General features: G+C 40.7%; 1 protein-coding gene across 2 annotated transcripts in view; it reads right to left on the bottom strand.

Annotated features, from left to right (window-relative positions):
* HECW1 (HECT, C2 and WW domain containing E3 ubiquitin protein ligase 1) overlaps positions 1-23824 on the bottom strand; it is a 265943-nt gene that overhangs the window by 197492 nt on the left and 44627 nt on the right. Inside the window, exon 2 of one of the 2 annotated variants that reach the window (XM_086743039.1) lies at positions 73-130. The exons of the other annotated variant lie outside the window; for it this stretch is intronic. Within the exon in view, the coding sequence (XP_086599165.1) occupies positions 73-99 (27 nt within the window). The 5' untranslated portion in view covers positions 100-130. The remainder of the gene's footprint in view (positions 1-72; positions 131-23824) is intronic. 2 annotated transcript variants of the gene reach the window in all.

Genomic DNA, 23824 nt, shown 5'->3' with positions numbered 1-23824 from the left:
CATTATATGAATGGTAGTGAATTTATAATGGAATGGTATGGATGGGTTTTATAATCAGAAAAACACACTGACCTTAACACTACACAGGTGGAGCAGCATAATGACCCGCCAATTGTAAGCGCATCAATTCCTGGGGAAAAGTTCAATGAGGTTAACTCAGCATGTATCCCGTAACCAACATAAGCGACATTTAAAAACATAGTTTTTTCCACAAAAGCCTGTTCGTGTTTGCCAACATTTAATTGAGTTGCTCTGCTATTCAGCACTGAGTATGTATCTTACCCGCGTTAACAGTGTACTACATTATGCTCCAGTAGACCTGGATGTTGTCATATACTTCAACACTGAAATACATGCATTTAAAAAAAAAAAGAATGGTGTGAACAAGAATAAACTTTTCAGACTGTATAAGCATCATATTCATTTAACTTAGAAACGGAAAGAAAACCAGAGGTCTGGATATAACAAGAGACACCATCAGTGGATCGTCAGCTTAATTGTAAAATTCTTATATTGAGTGAGCTTAGACGGGCAGCAGCCAATCAGCATTTCTGCTTCCCATCAATTTATTGACAACCTTGGATACTAGTGGGGACCAGAAACAAAGGAAATTAATTGAAATGCACCACACTCGAGCTGACCAGATATCCAACATAATTCTAATAGTCCAAGATCAGACCACAAAATACAGTGAACGAACCTAATGAACCTCAACCAGCACATCAAAAATCCACACATTACGAAACTATACAGAGAGAAGCAATGAAACAAAGAGAAACTTCAATCTGAACCCAGGGGAACCAATGAGCAAGGACAGAACATGCAAACATGCAATAATAAAACTTCAAATTTAAAAAAGTTTACATCCACAGTTCAGACACAATGGCAACATTTACATCTGTATTTCAGCTCATTCTCCCTCCTCTTTAGCGACCGGGGCACGTCAACACTTTACAGCTTCTCCACACAGGGAAAGCATCCTCAGCAACAGGACAGTCCCATATCTCCGTCTCCTCATGCCACACATCTCTGGAGACTGCCATCCCACCCCAACATTCCTTCCCATCATCAGTTTCTGCTGTGTACTCAGCGACAGCTGGTAAGGCAGAAAAAGTCTTAGAACAACATGACTGAAACCAATACTAAAGTTGTGAATTCAGCAAGAGCACAAAAATGAATCCAAGAACCAAAAGTGACAGGCACAGTAGTGGATTTAGGAAAAAGTTCCACTGTTTGGAAACGTTTAGCTAAAAAAGATTTACAAAACAAAACAATGCCATTTAATCATACTCACTTGAGACTGAAAGACTTTCAAAACACATAATAGCCATGAAATTAAACACAATAAAAGTACACGTTGCTTTGTCATCTCCCTCTACTTTTCAAAAAGCACTAAATTTCATGGACATAATCCATTTTAGTCCCAAATCTACCAACTCTCTACAGTCTAGTGGCCCTTTGCTTTTACTTAAGAAGAATATTTACACTGGAAACAAAGCAGGGTGATCCCAAAGTTGGGCAAAGAGCCACATAATCTTTGAAGACAAATCTCAGAGAAGTTAATCCACATACACACACACTTTTTTCAGCTGTCCATTACGAATGCACACAACAAAACTGCTTCCAAATAAGCAGGACTGCAAAATTATTTTTCACAACCACAGTCAACATAAATTTTCTTCAGCCACACAGAAGCTAGTTTTAGACCTAATAGCTTCACCTACAGCAAGAATTAATATATGGTAGTATTTTCCTTTATGTAGTCCAGGAGTTTTGTTTTCCTGACAAGAGGAGAGAAAAAACACAGAATGTTACCTGAGGCTGCTTATGCTTCAGTACCAAAAGCAATAGTATGGCAGCCTAGTGCAAGGTACGTATGGTGCTTTCCTGATCTCTGCCAGGATGTTCGCAACCTGACCTACAACGACACTTCTCAATAAAGGGAGAGGTTCATTCTCCATAGACAATGTGAAAAACCCACAGCTCCACTCCCACCTTCAAAGCCACCCAGACCATACCACCAAGTTACACTGACCAAGGATACTGCATGACCAAAGTGAAGCTCTGGAGGAAGGAAGAGCCCCTGGAGATGCACTCTCTGCCTTCCGCACTGAGCTTGGAGGCAGCGGACAATACAACCCTGAGGTTTTGCAACAAATTCATTTTTCCCCCCATGTTCTTCAGAGCATCTCAGCATTACATACCTCAAGTCACTTAGTTTGTGAAGGAGAAGCAAGAGAGAAAATCGATGTACCTAAACTGCCTGGCTCACACATAGTGCAAAACCAAAACTGAATCACAGAAAGCATCTTTTTGCACAGAGATAGGATGTGTTGCAATGCCTTCACGCATTTAAACCAGAAAGAAAAATCTTGCTCAGGGTTTAGAGCAAGCCTGACACAAGCCCCAGCGGCCACCAACACCCCATGGGTCCGGGAAGCTCCAGTGCCATGCTGTGGCCAAGGCTCTCACCACCTCTATTTACACCCCAGCTCCAGAACAAGTGGCATGTGCACCTCTATGTGTTCAAAGTTTAATAGCGACAGATAGCAAAAGTGCTATCTTACATATGATGAGATTTACTCAGGGGCACATTTATATTAAATAAGGTGCTTCAGAAACATAATTACGGTTTAAGCACACTTCAGGTAATTTGGAGAGCCTGTGATTAGACAGACTATCATCGCTCTGATGAACACTGTTTTCTAGAATTCTTTGTCTCTGCTCACCTATGAACTCCTGTCTGTACATTTAGATAGCACATTTCCTGGCACTTTCATTTGGTGTTCACGTGGCACTCATACAGCACTTGCCCTCCTCAGTCTATGACGGGGTCTGCCAGTTGCTATTGCAACAAAAGTCTAAAAAGCACTTATTTTCAGTAAATGCATACACATACAGATCAGGTTAAGGGCTAGGAAAATCAGTTGTATCATGTTTTGAGCCTGTATGATAAAGAAGTGAGAGGAATAGACTAAAGAAAACAGGAGTTGTGCTCCTTCTGTCAAGACTACTCGCAGTCTGAGTACCCATTCGTTTTCTGTCTAAGAACAACAAAGGTTTTCAACAAATTAGCCCTGCATCCACAGACGATGAGTAGTTTCTTCTGAACTCTCTGTGTAAGATTAGCATGATTCAGGAGAAAAGTGAAAAGCAGGGAGGGGGGTCCCCTTAGCAGCTGAGTCTTCCTAACCTATTTATCCTTTGGAAGACATGGGGAAATTCAAGTTGATTCAATTGATGTTTACTCTCTCTCCTGATTTCCACTTTTATCTCTCTCACTCTTCTAACACCTTCTCTTTCATCACCCATCATTTAACATTAAAATTTCTTGTTTGCTATCTGGCTTTGACAAGCCCAGTTGCGCCTCAGCACCTCTCCCTTCAGGTTTCTTATCTCCCTCATTTCTGCTATTATTCCATCTCCCCTTCTCCTCCTCCACTTTTCATTTCCTTCTGGTTTGTTCTCAGTACAGAAGCAGTTTCTAGTCTCTGCAGCTGATGCTTGACCCTCATTCTGCCTCTTCACTACTGTCTGAGTACCTTCTGGATTTTTCTGCTTATCATGTAAGTCTATTAACATAATCTGTAGCCATGCCATGCCCTGCCGGAAGCGATCCTAAGACTCATATCCTGCTGGTACCTGCCATCTTGCTTCAAATCCCTAGTCAAAACCACTTTCTGCAGTTAAGTGTTCAGGTAACAGAAAGTAAAACCCTGATCGTGGTAAAGCTGGCACAGCGTGCCAATCAGCACTAAAATCAATACCTGTTTTACATGTCTACATACCTGTACACACCCCTACTTGTATATGCTTAAATTTCTAGAGTATCCTTGCCTCCTGCTGCTTTCTATATTGCTTGCTCTTAGCCCGTGAACCATTCAGTGCCTCGGGGCAGTTCGTACAGTAATTAGCCCAACAGATCTCCAGTCATGATGTGCAGTGCTGGTTAATAACAACTCAGTCTTTGCAAGAAAACCTGCTTAAGGCTGAAAAATTATTTCACTTAGTGGTCAATAGTTTGTTTCTAGAACCACCAGTGAATAAATACCTAGTGCTCAGATTCCTGAAGGCTTGGTGCCACTTGTGTAGGGGCTGATCTTGTACAACAGAGAACAGACAACTGCCCAAATATTGAGCCACCACTTCAGACTGAGTACCCCAGAGCCAGCCATGCTAACAGAAAAGACATGCTTTTCTGTCAAGAACAAACAATTCGTTAACAATAACAGAAAAGCATATATGCTTTTTTTCCCCGCAGATATGTTTTTCTATTTCTCCGTCGCTCCCTTCTTCCTTCTCCCCTGCGAGCATCAGCCCCAATATGCTGTTAATTAACAGTTGTCTGCTGCACAGTTTAAGCATTGTCTTTGCATTGAAGAGATCAGAATGACATTTAAAAGATCAGAATGACTTTTTTAACCTCTGCAGATTGATATTTGAAAGGTTTTTAAGTTATTAAAGAACAGAGGAAGAAAGGTAGCACTGGTTATTTACGCTAGAAGTGTTTGTTCCTTCTATCTCAACAAATTCAACAGCTAAAAGAAGCTCCTGTATTTTTCAGTTTTGCTAGTTACACCTGCTACCTGGAGCCACTATTTTAAGACATCGCACTAGAGCAGGAAATAAATAAAATCCCTTAAAATAAACACTCCATTTTGTGACTGCAGGACAAATATTAACAAATTCTCAAGTGTAAATTAGCTAAATATCTCACCAATCAGTATACAAATTAGACATTTTCTTTTCCCTTCAGTAGACAAAAAGAAAAAGAATGTAACGTCATTAGAAAAATAATTAATATGTTAACTGCAGATTTTAATTGCCCAGAGACAAACCTCAGTTGCCTTCAATCTGACTCAAAATCAGAGTTACATCTGTTATGGAAAGCACTCTAGCTTTGTGAAGTAAAAGCACAAAACCTGTACATACTAATATAAAATGAAATCTCTGATAGTTTTACACCAAAGACAAATTAAAAAGATAGCAACATCTTCATGTCATTTTCACATCAGATCTTCTACTTGCTAATCGGCATATCTACTAAGCTGTTCTCAGTTTAGCCCAGTCTTTCAGGGCATCAGGTAGCAATACTAACAACAAGTAGCTGACATTATTATAAATTATATTATTTAGGAGTTAGACTAGATGATCTTTAAAGGTCCCTTCCAACCCAAACCATTCTGTGATTAAATGTTGATACACGAAGATGAAGTTTAGAACGTAGGTCCGGAAGCACGACCCTCCATGAAGCAAGAAGACATATGAACATCGAACAAAACCCATGCTTTCTGCCCCCAACAAGGTGACATCTCAAACATATCCCCACTAAGCCCTTGACATGAACAGAGACTGAAGAGAAAATGAAACAGTATTCACTACTGTAGCAAACTGTGATCTCAGGACAGAACCCAACTGTTCATTAAATTTTCTATAGGTGTTGCAGAAAGGAGTTTTAAAAAGAGGGAAACAGAATGATATAGTACTTCCTTTGCCTGAAAAGCATGAAGAGCAAGGAAGAATCTGTGAAGACTAACTGAAAGGGAGGCAAGTGTTTCAGGGATGTTGGCAACAAAGACTGAACAACAGTGGTGCTGAACTCTTGGGGGGGAAGGGAAGATGGTGTCCACAGGTCATTCATTCCTCTGAAGATGAGCAGCTCTTTGATGTATTCTGTAGAAACAGGAATCAACAAAGCAAAAAGGAAGCAGAGAGAGAAAACAGTCAGAGGAACATGCTCTGTAGATAGAGAATGCTTCCAGCAGTACTGTGGATAGTTGCAAAGCGAGGCACATCCATTACAAAGGATATTGCAATAACTGAGGCCACAGGGAATGAAACACTGGACAACAACAAGCTAAAGAGCTCCAGAAAGCTGCTTCTACAGAGCCCACCTCAACCAATCAATTCATTTCCAGCATCATTCCCTATCCTCAATGGACGGATCGAGTTCTGAAAGAGAATGAAACTCTTATTACTTGGTGAGCCTCTGGGAAACTATACTTCATAGCAATCTCTCCCTCTTTCTCTGGATTTTGGCAGGCTGTTCATCAAACTCCTCGGTTTTATATTTAATACTACAGCTACCAATAGCATGCAATGAAAACTAAAGCAAGTTGGTATTGCACCAATAGGAAAGGTCTCAGTTAGGGCTGATGTTTCTGCATCATCAACATTATTTATCCCCTTCTTATGTGTGGGGACACGATGCCTATGTCCATTTCTACTTAATATTTTGGTTAGCAATTTTCCAGGAGAAGTAGTCTATAGATACTTTTAATTATTGGTTTCATTTTCTTCTTATGAAAAAGTTCAATGCTGATGACGACATTGGCAGTTTAACCAGTGGGCGCAAGAGATTCCTGCAAATTGTGGGACAGTTGCAGGAACAGCAGCTGCCAAACTCCTACTAGAGCTCTACCACTGGGACTCAGCACTGGCCTGAGTAGAAAATAATTTACTTGACAAGGTGGAACTGCATACACCACCTCATCTTCAGATGGAGTAATTTCTCATTGCTCCACTGGCTCCAATATGCTATAATTAACAACTGGCTGAAGGGGCTGTCTTCAAGTTTTCAGTTTCTCCCTGACAATCGTGATTTTCCTAGTGATGTGGATACTTGGCCGTACACTGACTTAAGTAGAAAAACAGTTTAACACAGTCCATCAGCCACTTGTGAAATTAACTTGGATCTGAAATGTAGTCCTAAAGGATCAGTAGAATACTAACATCTGCAGATGAGTTACTGCTTACCAAATGAAGTTTACCACTGAACGAGTTGTAAATGTCAAGGACAAGGAAACCAGACCCATCTCCAAAAGAAACACGTAGGAGCGAAGAGTCAGCATTTGCATCCCTTGTACTGCCTCTACAACCCTGTAAATGCAATCTCAGAGTCTATCTAGAAGCATCCTTTTCCTAGAGCAGAAAGAGACAAGGTAATAGAGAAGACTTGAACAAAAAGCACACAACAGTCACAGAGTAAACTATTAGAGTATTTTGTATTCAAGCAGGATGTTAAAGCTTTTAGACCTACAGCGGGAAAAGGTACAAGACAGGAAACTTTATTTAGCACTGCCTAAATGCCATTACTCCCCTCTGACTGCAACAAAACACTAAAGCCCACGTCTGCAAAGCAGCATGCTTCAAGTATAACAAATTGCTGCTGGACCTCTCTGGAGCTGGCAATCTCCTCAACTTATCTGATGAATTGTGACACAGAAACATCCAACTATCTATTAACAGCACCAGCAGCATCTTCTCCCAATTGCTCAGTTCAACGATCAGTATCTGAAAACTACAGCTTACATTTAATTGGCAAAAAAAAAAGAGGGGGTGGGGAAGCAAGCAGCAATCCAAGCAGTAACAAGCTTCTACTGTAAATGATAAATTACTCCTGTTTCTAAACCACCACCAGAAATCTTAAGGCTACACTGCCATGACACTAACACTCCTAACTGCTACTCAGGAAGCTGACGTGGCGCAGCATCCTTATTATTTCAATGGAATCACCATGCACCCCACTTTCACCCTCTTTTTGCTGCAGATATAACCACGTGCTATAAAACAACAAACTGGCACTATCTATGCCAAAGTCATGAATTTATTACCATATTAAATGCTGGGTTTGGATAGTTTACTAAACATGGAAGTTATGGCAAAGAGACATTTGAAAGGTAGATCCATTACATAGAAGGATTTTGTAAGCTCTGGGTCAGGCTGTGATACACTAGACTTATTTGCTTTCCCATAACCACACAGGTAAAAGTTAGCACAACAATATTTCAGTGAGTCGTATTTAGAACTGCACCATTCATTTCTTCAAAGCAATATTTTCGGACCAAGTTGTTAATGGAAGATATAAAAAGGAAAAGATTGTAAAACTTTTTTTCCTCCTTGCAGAAAAAAAAAAAAAAAGTAATTCCCAAACTAGAAGCATTTTTTCTGCTACCTGGTTGGCTCCAGCTTGCTCTGCATAAAACGTCTCGGGGACACCTACACCAAGTCTCAACAGGCATGTTCTTGGGAACCCAAAAAGTAGATAACCAGTGCCACCTCTCAAGTGACAAGCAAGCTAAATATCTAGACCGCTGAAATCTTCTACACAGATAAAATGTAAAGCCATAATGATTACTGAATATTAGGAATCACTAATTATTTATGCAGCGGTACACTTTCATAGCATTTCTGGCTGAAGGAAACAAGTTAGCTATAAGGAAAAGAGATTTTTATACTCAGTAGAAGTGATAAATAGGGTAATCAATCAGGCAGATAAAAGACAACACTAGGCTTTATAAAAGGCCGCTGAAGAAGTCAAGTGCTATTTCTTAAGTAGATAGATTTTAGAAGAACACATTGAGAAGAGCAGGACACATTCACCAGAGGAAAAAACAGCCTAACTTCACAGAAACCTGCCTACAGGGAAAACAGTCTATTATGTCCAACCTAGACTGCTAACTTCCCACTACTTGCCATGCACCATCTTCTAAATGGAAAGAGCAAGATGAAACACGTTTTTAAAAATGGGTCACTTAGATAATTCCCATCCAAACAGGGTCAGAGCAGCAATCTTCTCTCGGAGTATCTCAGGCAGTCTTCAATACATGACCTGGATGAAAAACAGTTATTTGCAATTGATTATGTCCTTTTATTTTTAATAAGACCTAGGAAATAATAGGATGAAATTCATGTACTGCTGAAGTTGATTATAAATTGCTATTAACTTCTAGGGTGAAACACTGGCCCCATTAATTACATCTTGCTTCCCCATTAATTTTACCCTATAAAAAGGGGCAGTAGACTAAATTAATTTTTAAAAAAGAGAACCAAAGCAAGGTCTTACTTCTATAAACGTGACAGTAGTTGATTTTTTTTCTCCTAAGAATTGAAGTTAAGTGATTAAAACACTCTCAGAAAAATAGATAACAAAGATATGAATACGAGAATGTTTCTATCTCTGCGTTTCATACTGTTATGTCCCATACTGGACTAAGAACAATGGGCTAAGTCAAAATAACTTTTGAGTGTAATCTTTTCCAAAACAACAGTTACACACTCGACTAATTTCTGTAACCCTGAAAATTTAAAGGTCTTACCGAAAAAGGTAAGCAAATACGTAATGAAATTAATTTTTTCTTTGCAGAGGAACTGATTGAGGAGGCCTTTTGCTCTACCTGGGCCTGCTTAAGATCACTTCTATATATAAAACACCTGCAGTGTCATGAGTAAGCCAGTAAGATCTTCTCATAAACTTACTGTTCCTATGACTGTTGTGGACTACAGGTCGTCAGAGTTCACCAAGGTCCCTGAACTGACCGCAGCTGAGCTGAGGATTTCAAGAGTATCCATTTCTGTCTCTTCATGAATGACAATCTTAGAGCAATTTAAAAAAAAAAAACTCTTGCAAAGCAGGAAAAAAAAATAAAATATGTCTTCTCAGAGAGGAGAATTCTGTAACTAGTAAAAAAAAAACCAAAACAAACACACCAACCAAAAAACACACACCCAATGACCCAATGGTGGGCAACAAACAAGCCATCATCTGATATATGCCTCATCACACAGATTTGACTATGTCTATAGTTTAAACAACATACTACTATTATAATATTTTTACTGGATGCCATAGGCATACAATAGTATGTTTGGCTTATTTGTAATTGAAGACAATATATGAACAGCCACCTTAAACAATTTGATCTTAAAACTCTCCAGTGTACTCATTTTTGGTTATGCTAGTGGCTGAGATGAAAGGCTCAGTATTCCATCTGATGCCAAGATTCACATCACAGAGTCATCTGACCCTAAAGAACACTAAGTAGTGCAAAATAAAATAAATAAAAAAAAAAAATCAGATTCACAATACTCATTCATTTGATTCAAAACAAGGAGTTAATTCCCTCTTTCTTAATACAACTCATTATATATGATTGTCATAGTTCAGCCCCGATCGGATCAGACTACGCAGTCTCTCTCTCACTCCCCCCACCCTATGAGAGAACAGGGAGAGATCATATAAGGAAAAACGGCTCAAGGTTTGAGATAAGGACAGGGAGAAATCCTTAAAGTTACCGTTACAGGTAAAACAGATTCGACTTGGGGAAAACTATTCATTTATTACTACAAACAGCAGGATAATGAGACAGAGAACAAGATGACCTCCTCCCACCCCTCCCTCTTCCCAAGCTTAACATTATCTCTACTACCTTTCCCCCCCCCGAGCGGCACAGGCGGGAAGAGGGAATGGGGGTTGCAGTCAGTTCATCACATGTTGTTTCACGCCACTGCTTCATGGTCGGGGGAAGAACTCCTCACATTCCTCCCCTGCTCCGTTGTGGGGTCCCACCCATACGCCACAGTCCTTCCTGAAACTGCTCTGGCGTGGGTCATCTCTTCCATGGAGTGCAGTCTCTCCACAACAGCTGTCCCTGCAGGCCCTCCATGGGCCACAGCCTCCTTCAGGCATCCACCTCCCCCAATGTGGGGTCCTTCATGGGCTCCAAGTGGATCTCTGCTCCTCCATGGACCTCCATGGGCTGCAGGGGGACAACCTGCTTCACCATGGTCGTCACCACAGGCTGCAGGGGAATCTTGGCCAGGAGCCCCATTACTCCTCCCCCTCCTTCTGAACTGACCTTGGTGTCTGCAGCCATTCCTCACAACAGGCTGGCAGATGTCTCTCAGGATCTTTTCACATCTTATTCACTTCTCATCTCCTCTCCACTTCTTGCAGCCGGGCCGGTCCGAGTCAGGCCCCGTTGGTCCCTTGGCGAGAGGCCAGAGGGTGAGGCCTGCAAGGCCCATGAGGCCTGCGCCTCCCCCTCTGCACCTCTGCCCCTGCTCAGCTTCTTCACATCTTCTCTTCTCTCTTTTTTTTTTTTTTTTTTTTTCTGTTTTCCCCTTCTTAAATACGTTATCGCAGAGGCATTATCACAGAACATTCTGCTACCAATCGGCTCAGCCTTGGCCAGCAGCAGGTCTGCCCTAGGCCCGGCCGATCCACTGAACAAAGGGGAGCAACTTCTAGCAGTTTCCTACAGAAGCTACCACCTTAGGCACCCCCTCACGAAACAAAACCACAACAGATGATTTCCTTTGTTTTGGTATATTCTTCTATTCTTTTGGTACTCCTTAGCTGTCCCAAGAAAATTATTTGGTACAGTAAGAGTGCTCTTTCTTCTTCTGACATTAAAAAACTCTGAAGTTGCACATGGTTGGATCTGAAAGCACGGTTGAAATTGTCTTCCAATAACAGAAAATAAAATTACACCACTGTCTTGTGTAGGCCAGTCTCAGTCTAATCACCAGATTTGTTAAAACTAAGACTAGCTCATCTCTAGGGACCGCATCATTGTCTGACCACAAACAGTGGGGGCAGACAGAGGATTCTGCAGATTGTTCCAGTGGCCTGTGACAGGAGACCATGCTGGGTGTGTATTATTCTCAGTTGGGTCTCACCACTTATGAGGACACGGTACACAATCCTCTAAGAGAACAGCAAATTGATGTGGCTCCATTAAGGGATGGATAGCATTAGTGAGAACAGGGGATGGCAGACAGCACGACACTGGGCACTCTCCTATGTGCCCAGCTCCTGTAGCAGCTGCTGTGCGGAGAGGGAGCATGGAGGGATAGGGCAGTAGATGGAAAACTGTCCAAATCCTTGTCCACCAGACAATCTGAGGCGCCAAGCTGCAGAAGATGCTAACTACAAGAAGTGATACAATATCCATTTTAAATCAGGAGACAGGGTTTTTTTGCCCCCTCTCCCTCCAGCACTGCACTTCAAGCCTAGCCATTTGACTTGACACAAGACATCAGGCACGCTTGTTGGATGTCGTGTAGTGCATCAGGATCCCATTCCCTGGAGCCTGCAACGGCTGGCAGCTATTATTACTCTTAAAGCGCATGTTATCATCTCAGGGGGTTTGAACTGAAGTGGCTGTCTCCTGGAAATAGTCCATCTTCTGATTTGCACAGCCATTACTCAAGCAGCATGGAGTGGAAGAGTTCGAAAAGGAAGAGGTGCTCTGGGCAGTCCTACCTATTGCCTCTTACACTGTCTAGCCTGTTCCTTCACATTACACATGCACCAAATTTGTGTTGATGACAGTTCTACCTGATGTACCAGCCCCTTACCTCCAATGTGCATGTTTACCTGACAGCATGTGATTGTTGCAGCTACACCAGTTTGCAGCTAGAACCGCCTCTGCAGAGCGCAGTCTGCAGAGGTGGATATTTTTAATGTATATTACATCATTATAAATAGACTTGAGAGCTAAATCCTGGAACTAGCCCATGGTATTAATTCTTATTTAGCTTGGGCCTGATTCCAAATGGGTGACTGTGCATGCAAACATTCATCTAAGTGTACAATTGGCTGTTATGAACACAAAATTATTTCTTGTGCTCATGCATGCATAATTTACATGCACTAATTTAGATACCGAAGTAATTCCCTAGCAGAATTCCAGTGATCAGATTTAACTTGAAGACTGCTGCTAAAAAGAAAAAAAAAAAATCACAGTAGTATATTCTTTAGTCGCATAAAAATGAAGTAACTGGGAAAGTCATTGCTGTTTCTATAACTAAAAAAACCTTCCACATAACCTTATAATTTTTCAGCTGACTGCTGGGTTTTTTTTCCTCCCCAAAGTCCCCCAGTTGATTTCTAATACGTATTCTAGATTGTGGCATATAAGCATAGCCATCCATTAAAAATAATAAGCAGAATGTGAATACTGTTAAGTATCACATTTTCTATCAGGTGTATCTGAGTTTCATGCTTATATGCACAAAACTAAAATTCCTCTCAGGAACCAACATCTGGCTTCTCAGTTTTGAAGTGAAATACCAAACAAATGAACCCAGTGAACCACAAGTGACCTATCAATCATAATCTAAGAAAGATCTAGCTTGTATTAAGGAAATAAAGAAAAGGAAGTTAGGCAAATTGTGCTGATGAACAAGCAAAGTGGAATTATTTCTCTCCAAGTAATTCTCATTATAAAGTTGTTTGTGTCCTTTCCAAAATAAACTAATAAACATTGACTAAACATATGTCAGATCAGCTGCCTGGAATATTGCATTTTGCAACAAGATCGTACAGAAATAATGCAAAATCATCATCAAGCACACAATTAGCACAGGAGTACCCTGGAAACAGGAGCTACGCAAACAAAGACAGAAGGATTTTTCCATACACTGTTGGTGTGCTGATTTTCTCTCTTTGTCACCTTTATTTAAAAGGGAAATTGGGTATTTTTTAAGTTATGAGAGATTTTTAAGATAAGGTTATATTTTGGATGCTGTGAGGTTTGTTTTTTAACAACTCACTTCTACCAGTCTGAGCATTTGCTTCTGTAAAAGGCGCTTAGAAAGTTAATAATTTTGTAAGTCACATACTCAAGATGTTAATTTGTGAAGTCAAACCCAAACACCGGTACTCATTCAAGTCAAGTAAATTTGTTCTCAACTGTAACTCAGGTAGAAACAGGGCTTTTATGTGACAGTAGACATGTATGAGAAATTATTTCGAAAATAACCTCTCATGAAAAGGGCTTACCAGAGCTACTGATTCCGCATACAAGCAGAAAAATATAATCTGGAATTTCCCCTGTCTCTCTCACTGTCCTTCATTACTTCTCACTGTGATGAGAAAACACTTCAAAATGGGCTGATAGCCTTTATATATTCAATTAGCAGAGGTAGAAATTACCTTACCAAAACCAAAGATGTAGCGATTTCAATTCAGCAAATTATGCCGTATTCTTAACTATGTGAATAAAATTATCAAAGCTCGTCAAAGCAATTATAGATGCGTTTGTAATCAAGCTAGCATTTAAGAATACAATCAAAATTACTTGTTAGAGTTTGTTACTTGTGTGGATTTGGGGAAATCTGTGTTGGAAGAGTCATTCTGCATTTTTCCATCATAGAACACTTCTGAGCATTTCACCTTGCCTTGATTGATATGTTACGCCTGGCAGCTTCTCCAGCCAACATGGAGTCTAGTGGAAATATGCTCTTTAGGTCTTATTCAGAGGCAACAAAGGCAAAGTCTGAGTTGTGAACAAGAGTATTGTACATATTTGGCCAAAAACCACTTATCTATTTTGAAGTTTTCAAGGGGTTTGGGGGTGAGGGGATAAATAGCAGAGTTAGCAGCTAAGACTTAACTGCAGCTTTTACAATATTTGGTATTCTTAAAAAAAAAAAAACAACCCTTGAGCTGTATGAACAAGTAAAAATCTTTCCTTTCTATATTGTTTCTAGCTTTAATTTTTCAGAGAATCTGGAAGAGGTCAACCCTAAAGGCCTAAAATTCACAAGACAAATATGAAAGAGGTTTTCCTTCCCACAAACCTCCTTTTTTCCTAAGAAAATTTCTGGGCTTCTGGTTCTTCACTCGTACTTTTAAGCACTAAAGACTTAGAGATAAAAGAGTCCAAGATGCAAGTGAGGAGCTGACAGAGGAAGGGATTTGTACATTGGCTTGCGCGCTGCATGGTGGGACGCAGGACCACACACTGGCTCATGTGGAGCTGCCTTGGCTGCCCCCCTTCCAGTTCCTAGCATAGATGCACCTGAAAGCCAGGCAGATGAAGAAAGTGAGCACATCCAGAAGAGACTGAATCGGGTAGGACTGGAACAGTAAACTTAAGCCATCTGTCATTCACAGAAATGCCCTTTCCCTAACCAATTCCTGTCTTGCAAACAGCAGAAAGGACAGCACAGCATTTCTCATCTAACCATCAGTTGTAACTTCAGCTAAAAATACACTGTATAAGACTAAAAAAAACCTGTGAGAAGCCCAGCCAAGAACTTTTTCTTCAGGAGAGACAGGCTAACACTCATGTTGGAAGAACACACAGCCAAAAAGATCCTCTCGAGCAATACAGATTTAGGTGATCGTTATTTTTAATATACTTGGGCCTAAGGTAATTCTCCTCCCTTTCACTCTTGGATTCTTTGGATTCTTGGAGACTGACAATTCTGTTGCAAAAGACTGCATCCCACTGAGATTTGTCATATGCACTCAGCCTGGGAATAAATATTAGTCTAGGTCCTGCAAATGTTCATACAGGTGAATAACTTAGAGCATGCCTGAGTGCAAAGCCATTTACTTGCCAAAATGTTTGTAGCAAGGGGCAATTGGTATGAAAAATACGTGAAGAAACAATTTTAACAGTTTATCACTCAAGCAAACTTTAGTGGAATTTCATGTATGGTAAAGAAAAGATACTTTATTACCTCAAGTGCCTTCTCCCTTCTAGATTTAAAAAAACCACCTTCAGAAAAAAATAAGTGGCTTCAGTGTCTCAGAAAAGGTTTCCAAAACATTCTTACAATGGAAAGTTTTAATAAAATAATAACAGAGATCACACATCCAGTTCCTATGATTTCTTCTTCTGCAGTAAACAAACTACAAAAGCAATTGAAATTTACTGGCCATTTTACATCCACCTGTGGATCTGAAATTAAAGGAACTACATCAGGTTTACAGTGATGCAATGAAATAGGGAATCAGACTTCACATTTATACATGTTCCACTCTAGCAGAAAGTAGAGTGAGCACTACATTTTCCAAAGGCTAAAACTCCACGTTTTTTTCCTAGTAACAATTTTAATTACTCACTAATTTATTATGAATAGCTATAAGCAGTGAAATTCTAAGAGATTAATTGGCATACAGAGATCAAAGAGAGTCCTTTTGGCAAAAAGTATCCAAACTCCCTCATTATGCAACTTTTCCATTTTCCTCACCAGTAGTTGTATTTTAAGAAATATGTGTCTTAAACCAGGTTTAAGAATGAAAAGTGTCTGAAAAACTGGAAAACCTTCCCATCAGATTTAATCAGACTGTGAAGATCTTGGACCCCTTAATTCAAAAGCAGAATACCGTAGCACTACCAGAAACAATGGATAGGATGAGGACCTCATTGCAGGAGCAGTTATAAAACACAGGTGAAGAGAAGATAACTGCTCAAAAATGCTTAATTTAAAAATATAAGACAGAAAATGGAAATATGAATTATCTTTACTTTGCAAACCACAAAGTACAGTGTTCCTTTGAACACCATGTTAATCTGACATTCTGCAAGCACTCAGAAGTAGACCCCTTGCCACTTAAGCATCGATCCACTGCCTTTGCTTTTAGGCCATCTTTCACAGCTTTTGAAGTATTTCTACCCTCTGAATTATGAGAGCTCTGACCTCTGAAGATAGTAACAGAAAGCCCATCAAAACCCACCATATATTCAAAAGATAATGTGATAAAATGCAACAAAACCAATTCTCCTTGAAAAAAAATCTTCTGGTCCTGGAAGTCATGGAAATTCTTGTTATCCCGTAAGTATCTTTATATTTAGAATCAAAGAAACCACAAAGTGTTTTCAAGACATTTACTCATCTTCTTTTAAAAAGGTCATTTACTCATAAGTGCTATAAGCCAATAATGATGAAAAATGGTTTTGTTTCCCCATGCTTACTCCAAAATCTCTTCTGATCACTTAGTAGTCAAACACCACTAATGTATAGCTTTAATTATGCCATCACACAGATATCACTTCACATCTCATCCCTGCCTCCTCTTGTTGTGCCAATAAACAGTGGATTCTAGCTCCCAATATTCCCCATAAGAATCAACTCTATTTCACAACTGGCTAATTGAAGCCATGACAAATCCTTGTATGTTACAAGCTATTATGAATTACAGCTAACTAAGATACTCTGAGAAGCCACTTACTACTGCTAGACTCCACCCCAGATATGGAAATCTCCTAATTTTGTCTTGGCAAAATCCAGTAAGCCAAGAGACTCTCCCTGGAAAGTCACCTACGAGTTCCTTGACACCAATCATTCACTCAGGACTGGGGAAATAGCTTATTTTTTAAATAAAATCTTAATGGTTGCTGCTTCTTGAGATTATACAGATCTTACAAAATACACTACATGTCTGTGGCCTACCCTCCAAGTTACTACAACTGAGGCAGCAATGGTTAACACCATACTGAGCCACAGCAAACATGCCTTGCAATGAACTGTCTTCATCCTGTCTACTTATGAAGAGTCATAGCAATACAAAGAAGCCACATAAATAACGTATCCCATCTACCAGCTTTTTTTATGAATTGAGCACAAAGCACGTAGAAAATGCACACAGCTTTCACAGAGACTCTCCAGGACCACAGACAGCCTTCTGACCATCAGCAGCTGGCAGGCCAACATCTCTCCTGTTGTGCACCAACACAAAGGCACATGACTATTTCATGAAGCTTCCCATCTTTGCATATGGGGCTGGTTTTATTTAATTTCATGTTGAATTTTCACTAGGGTTTTTGTTTCTCTGTTTTGGGTGTCAGATCTTTTTTGCTTCTCAAGCAGATCTGGAGAATGCACTTGGGGTTGGCCACTCATCGTCAAAGTTCCTGGCTCAAATGCTTGCCGCTTAAATTACCTTTGACTAAAGCAATCTCTGCCTATGGTGGCCTAAGAGCCACTGTTTGTGAAGGGAAAGAAACCAATTATCCCATGTAAAATGAAACCAGGATTTCCACATATCTGTAACCTGAGATAGAGGCTACAGAGTTCCTGAAGACTTCTTTTTTTCCACAGAATAACACAAATTGAATATATTTCTCCTTTACAAACAACAACACAGACAAGTTAAAAATTGAGATACAGTGGTCAATTTTTGACCATCAAAGGTGTAAGCCAGGGTGTGTCTTGGTAACTGCTTTGAGTTTAATAAAGTTGTACAAATTAATTTGGCCCAAGTTCACCATGTATTTAAAGCTGATTACACAAATTAGGCTACCACCAATTTAAATGTCAGTGGTTACAAATATTGAGCTTTCCTTTTTCTTAAAATTACAAGTTGCAGACACCACAAAATTACCCTCTCACATACATAAAACACTTAGATTAGCTTCATTGCCATCCTTCTTTCTTTTAAAGCATAAGGCAGTGATTTGCATGTCTCCATGGAAAAGAGGCGTAGCCCAAAAGTGAAAATACAAGCTGGTGATTTTACAAATTTCTCAGATTCAAAGTTCTGTAAAGCAGCTTCAAAGCAACAGGACCCCCCCACCCCAAGTTAGAAAAGTACGAATAACTAGAAGTGATCAAGCCTTATGACTTGTTTTTGTTACTGCCACAATGGCATTGGAGAAGGACAGAAATCAGAAGCTTTGTAAGCTGACCCTAACCCAACAAGGCAGACTGGATAAAAAGCAGTCGCAGGAAACTGCCCAAGAAACAGCCCTCAGTATCTCACAATAAACGCTGATTAGGAGACCACCCCTGGTAAAGCTGTTAGTCTGGCATCCTTACAGGATCACCAAAGCCTGGAGTTGCGGTGTGTAGCATCAAGCACCTTTAGCTTTGCTGCCGCCCCAGGCATGCAGCCAAGATTCAGCTTTATGGGTCACACCCAAAGGCAAGGGGCTACATTTCTTCAAGGTTGATTTAAAGCGCTCAAAAACAAACTACCAAACCAATAAATTAGAGCCTAGAGGGACAGTGCATGCCTTATGACACCGCCTGATTTCTATCGTGCTTCCTGTCAAAATGCAGCACAGAGCCTTGGGTCCAGCTTTTTTTCTTCTGTCCTCACAGCATCTGTCACCCTGACCAATGATTTTGCCCACAGTGATTTTTGCACTGAAGAGATTGCAGTACCTAGTGCAGATTGCTCTCCTGGTCCAGGAGTAAGGGAATTATTTAATTGGTAATTCAGCCCTAAAGGATGCACCTAAAAGAAGAAAGCCTAAAGCTAGGTAACATTTAATTCAGTCTCTGAACTGGAGAGAAAATTTCCCTGATTATATCACTCCAGACACTGAACTCACCTTCCACAACGATAAAGCATTTTTGTGCAAATCTCACCAAAGAAGTTACTCTGAACGTCACAGACAAGTCGTTACCTTGAGGAATTGTCACAACAGGAGGCAAAAAGCAATTGGAGAACACTAATGTGAGCCTTTTTTAAGTGCCTCCTACAAATCATGGAGGCGGCAGAAATAGCAATAGAAAGAGACAGACTCGGGTTTTATTTTAAGTTTGGATTTGAAAGCAAGTCATGTTGAGATCCAGGCAATTATTTTGTAAGTGATATGAGAGAATGGAGCTTTTTGCTCCTCCTGTAGCCATCCTTGTTGTTTTTCTTTCCACCCTACGCACACAGCTTGTCACCATTCAAGCTATGCCTGTGCTCTAAGAACCATAACTCCAACGTAATCTCTGACAAACGTGCCTAAGAAACGTAGCAGCACCTGGCACACATGGTGCAGGAACCCCTGTGCCATCTCCCACCATTCCAGAGAGAACCTAGTGCTCTGCACCCCAAGGCCAGCCAGATCAGCTGGCTGGTGAGAAAAGATGACTAGAATCTAAGCCTCACACCATACTAGCATTTGCCCAAACTCGTTTTCAACTATAAGACGACTCCAGAAGAACAGATGAAACATGCTTTAGCCCTCGTTGTAATCATAGCCCTTCTTGCTTTCTTCACTGAAAAAGTTACTTATTTTGAAAGCCACTTTAAAGGATCTGGGGTACAGGCACTATAATAGCAGTCACACCTTCTTTCTACCTCCTCACCAACTCAGACTATATCCTTTGGACCTCCATTCAGAAGGTATAGCTTGGACATAACAGAAAACTGCTGAATTATAGTTATTCATTAGCTAGGTAGGACAGAGCAGCAAAATTTACTGTCTCTGCCCTCTTATCTCTAAAATTCACACCTTCCACTGAGCTGAGAAGAAAGCAGATAGGTCTACATCAAGCCCCATCCCCACACTGAAAGAGCACTGGTTAAGATCCTCCAAGCAAAAGCAGTCAAGACTAGCTATTTGGACTGCGATTATTTCTTAATTGTAAATGACTATTTCTAAAGATGCTGCACACCAATTCCTCTTAGCTCAGAGGTACAAGTTGTAAAAGTATGAGCTGGAGGTGTCCATCACCTCTGCCATCTCTACAGTCACTTAGCCTCCTTTGAGGACTGTTACACAGTGGAACACATGGAGAATGACTGCTTTTTTTGAAGGTTTCTGGAAGTTCCAAAGTTCACAAAAAAGAAGAAAGTCCAAGGAAAAAAAAGATCCAGAGACAACCATTACAGAATCACAAATTACAGGGGAGGAATACCCTATAATACCACAGGGCCATTAACCTCACATTTTAAGCTAAAGTAGTAAAGTACTGCTGCTTGTGTGACAGTGGAACAATAACCTGAAGAAAACAGATACTCATATTTTAGAGAACACCCTGAGAATCACAGAAAAGCCAGTGCATTCCCTCAACATTAAGTTAAGAGAGGCAGAACACTGTTGTTTTTCAACTGTGCAGTGTCTCTGGTGTTATGTAAATTCATCTTTCTTCTTTTCCCATTTAGGTCATTTCACCGGATATCTTTTCTATAAGAAAACTACAAACATTATCTCCATAGCGTTCTCTCAGCCTCAAACCTGCTCAAGCTGGCAGCACACTAGCTTACACAATTTACCATATCTAGCTATTTCTCAACAGATTTTAAGGTTTAATTCTTTTCTGCAGGAATTGAAACTTTAAGCCACTAGCACGGTGGCCTTGGGGTAGATTTATGTACTGTTGTACAGGCACACAGGTAAAACTGGTTGACTTCACAAATCGCTGCAGAATACCTGCCCTTGATGGTAATTGGTGAGTGATCTCTCCCTGTCCTTATCTCGACCCATAAGCCTTTCATCATATTTTCTCTCCTCTGTTCAGCTGAGGAGGGGAGTGATAGAGCAGCTTTGGTGGGCACCTGGCATCCAGCCAGGGTCAACCCACCACAAGCTCCCAGTAGAGCTTTTGGGGTAACTGTTTTGTTCTCATGGTAAAGAGATTAGGGATGAAGGAGGGATGGAGATTACAAGCACTGACAGGGACTCAAAAACCAACCAGTTCGGATTTGGCTCTGCCAAAGAACATCCTCCACTGTCGGTTTAGTGTCTGTCCTGCAAATCTAGGATAATCACAGTTATTTCCGTGATGCCATCACTTGTCTGGCATCTCACACATTTAGACAGTAAACTCTCATAGCAAGGGTTGTGCTTTATTTTGTACAACGTGCACAAAATACAGAGCGATTCTGCTCTCTGCCAGGGTCTCTGCAAGCACATTCCATACCATTCACACAACCTCCATACGTTATTTTCAGAACACTGAGGTAGTTCACACAAGTGTTTCTTTAAACAGCAAGATCCTGTCACTGCTACATCCAGCTGCTTTCCATAGTTTTGCTCTGTGGACTGCAGCTTCAGTAACTCTAAATCTGATTCAAAGCACCATTTGAAGAATAACATTAAGTTTAACATACACAGACAAGTAAAAATGATGGAAGAGCCTAAAAATTGGAAGAGATTTTTAAGCTTTTTAAAGTTTTGGAATATCCACTGCCTCTGTAAAAAGCACAGTGCAGCATGACAGATATTTATGTCCAAGCCACTAAGTGTGGCTATCAAAATCACTAACTATAAAATCACTACTGGAACTAACATGGACAAACTGCTTCCAAATCAAGTTGACTCACTTACAGGTAATTTACATAGTTTTGTACCTCCATGCAACATCCAGTTTCCCCATTCAATTCAGTCTGGACCTCCAACACCTCATCAGAAATTGAGAAAACCTCATCTGAAGCTGCTTGAACTATTACATATATGGCTCTCAAATGAGCTGTCCAAGGCAGTAAGCTAGCTACATCATTTCAGTAAAACTAGATTAAGCAGTTTATCTTATTTCGATAAAATCATTTTTATGTTAAAATTTGCTTCTTGTTCTCGTTTTGGCAGGGATAGAGTTAATTTTCCTCTCAGTAGCTGGTGTGTTTTGGATTTTGGATGTGAAGAATGTTGATAAACACCCTGATGATATGAGTTCTTGCTAATGAGACCAAGGACACTGTCCAGCTTTCCAGAACTTGCTAATGTGCAGGAAGCTGGGAAAAGGACAGAGTAATTGACCCAAACTGGCCAAAGAGAGTATTCCATGCCATAAACATCATGCTCAGTATATAAGTCGGGGTTGCCCATGGCAGGGGCATCTCATCTCATCCTCTCTCTCTCTTAGTTGCTGGCATTGCTCTCTGTACTTTGCTGGCTCCCTTTTGCTCCTTTGCTTGCTGCTCGGTTTCATTTCTGTGATCACTGCTCAGGACATCTGTATCGGACCGATACACTGCTGTATCGGTCATTGGGACATCAGGTGGTGAGAAATTGTGCATTGTTCATTTTGTACATTTTAGTATCCTTATATTCTGTTATTATTGTCATTTTCCTTTGCTATTCTAGTTAACTGCCTTCATCTCAACCTGCAAGTTTTCCTTTACTTCCCAGTTCTCTCCCTCATCCCGCTGAGGAAGGGGTGTGGTGACTAGGGCTAAAGCACAACACTTCTAAGGGAATTTAATCTCACTAGGGCCTATTAAAACAAACAAAAACACTCCAAACACCAAAACACTAGCAGCTCTCTAGAAACACATTTTTTCTGTGAACAGTGAAAGCCACAAAGAACTGACCTGGCTGGAGTAAAACTACAAAGTCCATGGTATGAGCACAACAATCAGCATTAAAGGATGAAGCAAAGAAGTTAAAGGGTGAAGACATCAGAAGTGTCTGGTTACACCGAAATAGTGAAAATGGTTTTAATTAGATCCTAGCTTAAACCAGACAAATGAGTTTGAGATCTTGATCTCAAACGCTTACAAATCATCCCTTATGGGTTCAGGTTCTTCTCCTAAGAACTTTTAGAAACAAACCCTTGGACTCCTCCCTCTGACCCCAAGTAAGAATGGGGCTCATCTTGGTCTCTTTCCTCCAATACCATTATCCTGGGCCACACAGCAGCTCCCATTCATTGAGAGAGATTTCTCTTGTTTTGTTACCTGAACCTATTTCTAGTCTAGTGGTTAGAAATTTTCCTGAGGAAATAGGAGACAGGATTTAAAAAACACAAAAGGCAGGAAAGCAAAGGGCCTAACTCCACCCATAATTAGGCCCCTTCAAAGCACCCTGGCAGACATACGTGTGGTTTCTTGATCTTTAAGACACAGGTGTTTTAGTGTCCTGCACAAGGCAGTTCTAAACAGGGACATACACAGAAATTGGCATAATTTCAAGGTCACACCGAACCACTGAGCTTAGAAGCCTCCAAGTTTAGGGCAGCCACCACAGTGTCTATTATTGTGAGTTTGGATAGGGGCAACTCAATTCCAGATGGTCTGCTTCAACTAAGCGGGTTTCATCTTTTCAGTTTGCAAGCTCAGCAAGTTTAACTAGTCTTTGCTGAACTGAGCTCTAAGGTCCTGGTTCTGCATGGCAGCTCAGGTTTACCTTCAGACATGGCACAGGCCAATTTAATTCAACTACTCGTGCACTGGTTATTGCTGGTGTGGCTGCAGTTCAAGACTGATCTTGTGAGCCACCCACCATGGCCTTCACGTGACCAAGAACTAAAACTCCTAACACCCAAAATTGCCAAGAGGCAGCTCTGAGACTGGAGTGGGTGCGGAAAGGAGCAAGCAGTAATTACGCAGAAGTCCAAGCACTTTGTTAAAGGATGGAGCTGAGTACATTCAACAGTATCTGAGCCAGGCCACAGCCTCACGCTGCTCCCAGCTGCAGGCATGTCATGGAGCACTGACCCTTGGACAAGTCTACTCTTAAAACAAGACATTGGTCCTGACGCAGTGTGCAAATGCAGAACAAGAGACCAGTTCCACTCCCAGCAAGCCTCTGACAAACACAGAGTAGACATGTAGAAACAGACAAAGGAGAATAAAGGGACGCAG

The sequence above is a fragment of the Chlamydotis macqueenii genome, chromosome 2 (genome assembly GCF_036417535.1).
Source record: "Chlamydotis macqueenii isolate bChlMac1 chromosome 2, bChlMac1.mat, whole genome shotgun sequence".
NCBI classification, from domain to species: domain Eukaryota; kingdom Metazoa; phylum Chordata; class Aves; order Otidiformes; family Otididae; genus Chlamydotis; species Chlamydotis macqueenii.
The sequence above is the reverse complement of the archived record's forward strand: the minus strand, read 5'-3'. Positions and strand labels throughout refer to the sequence as shown.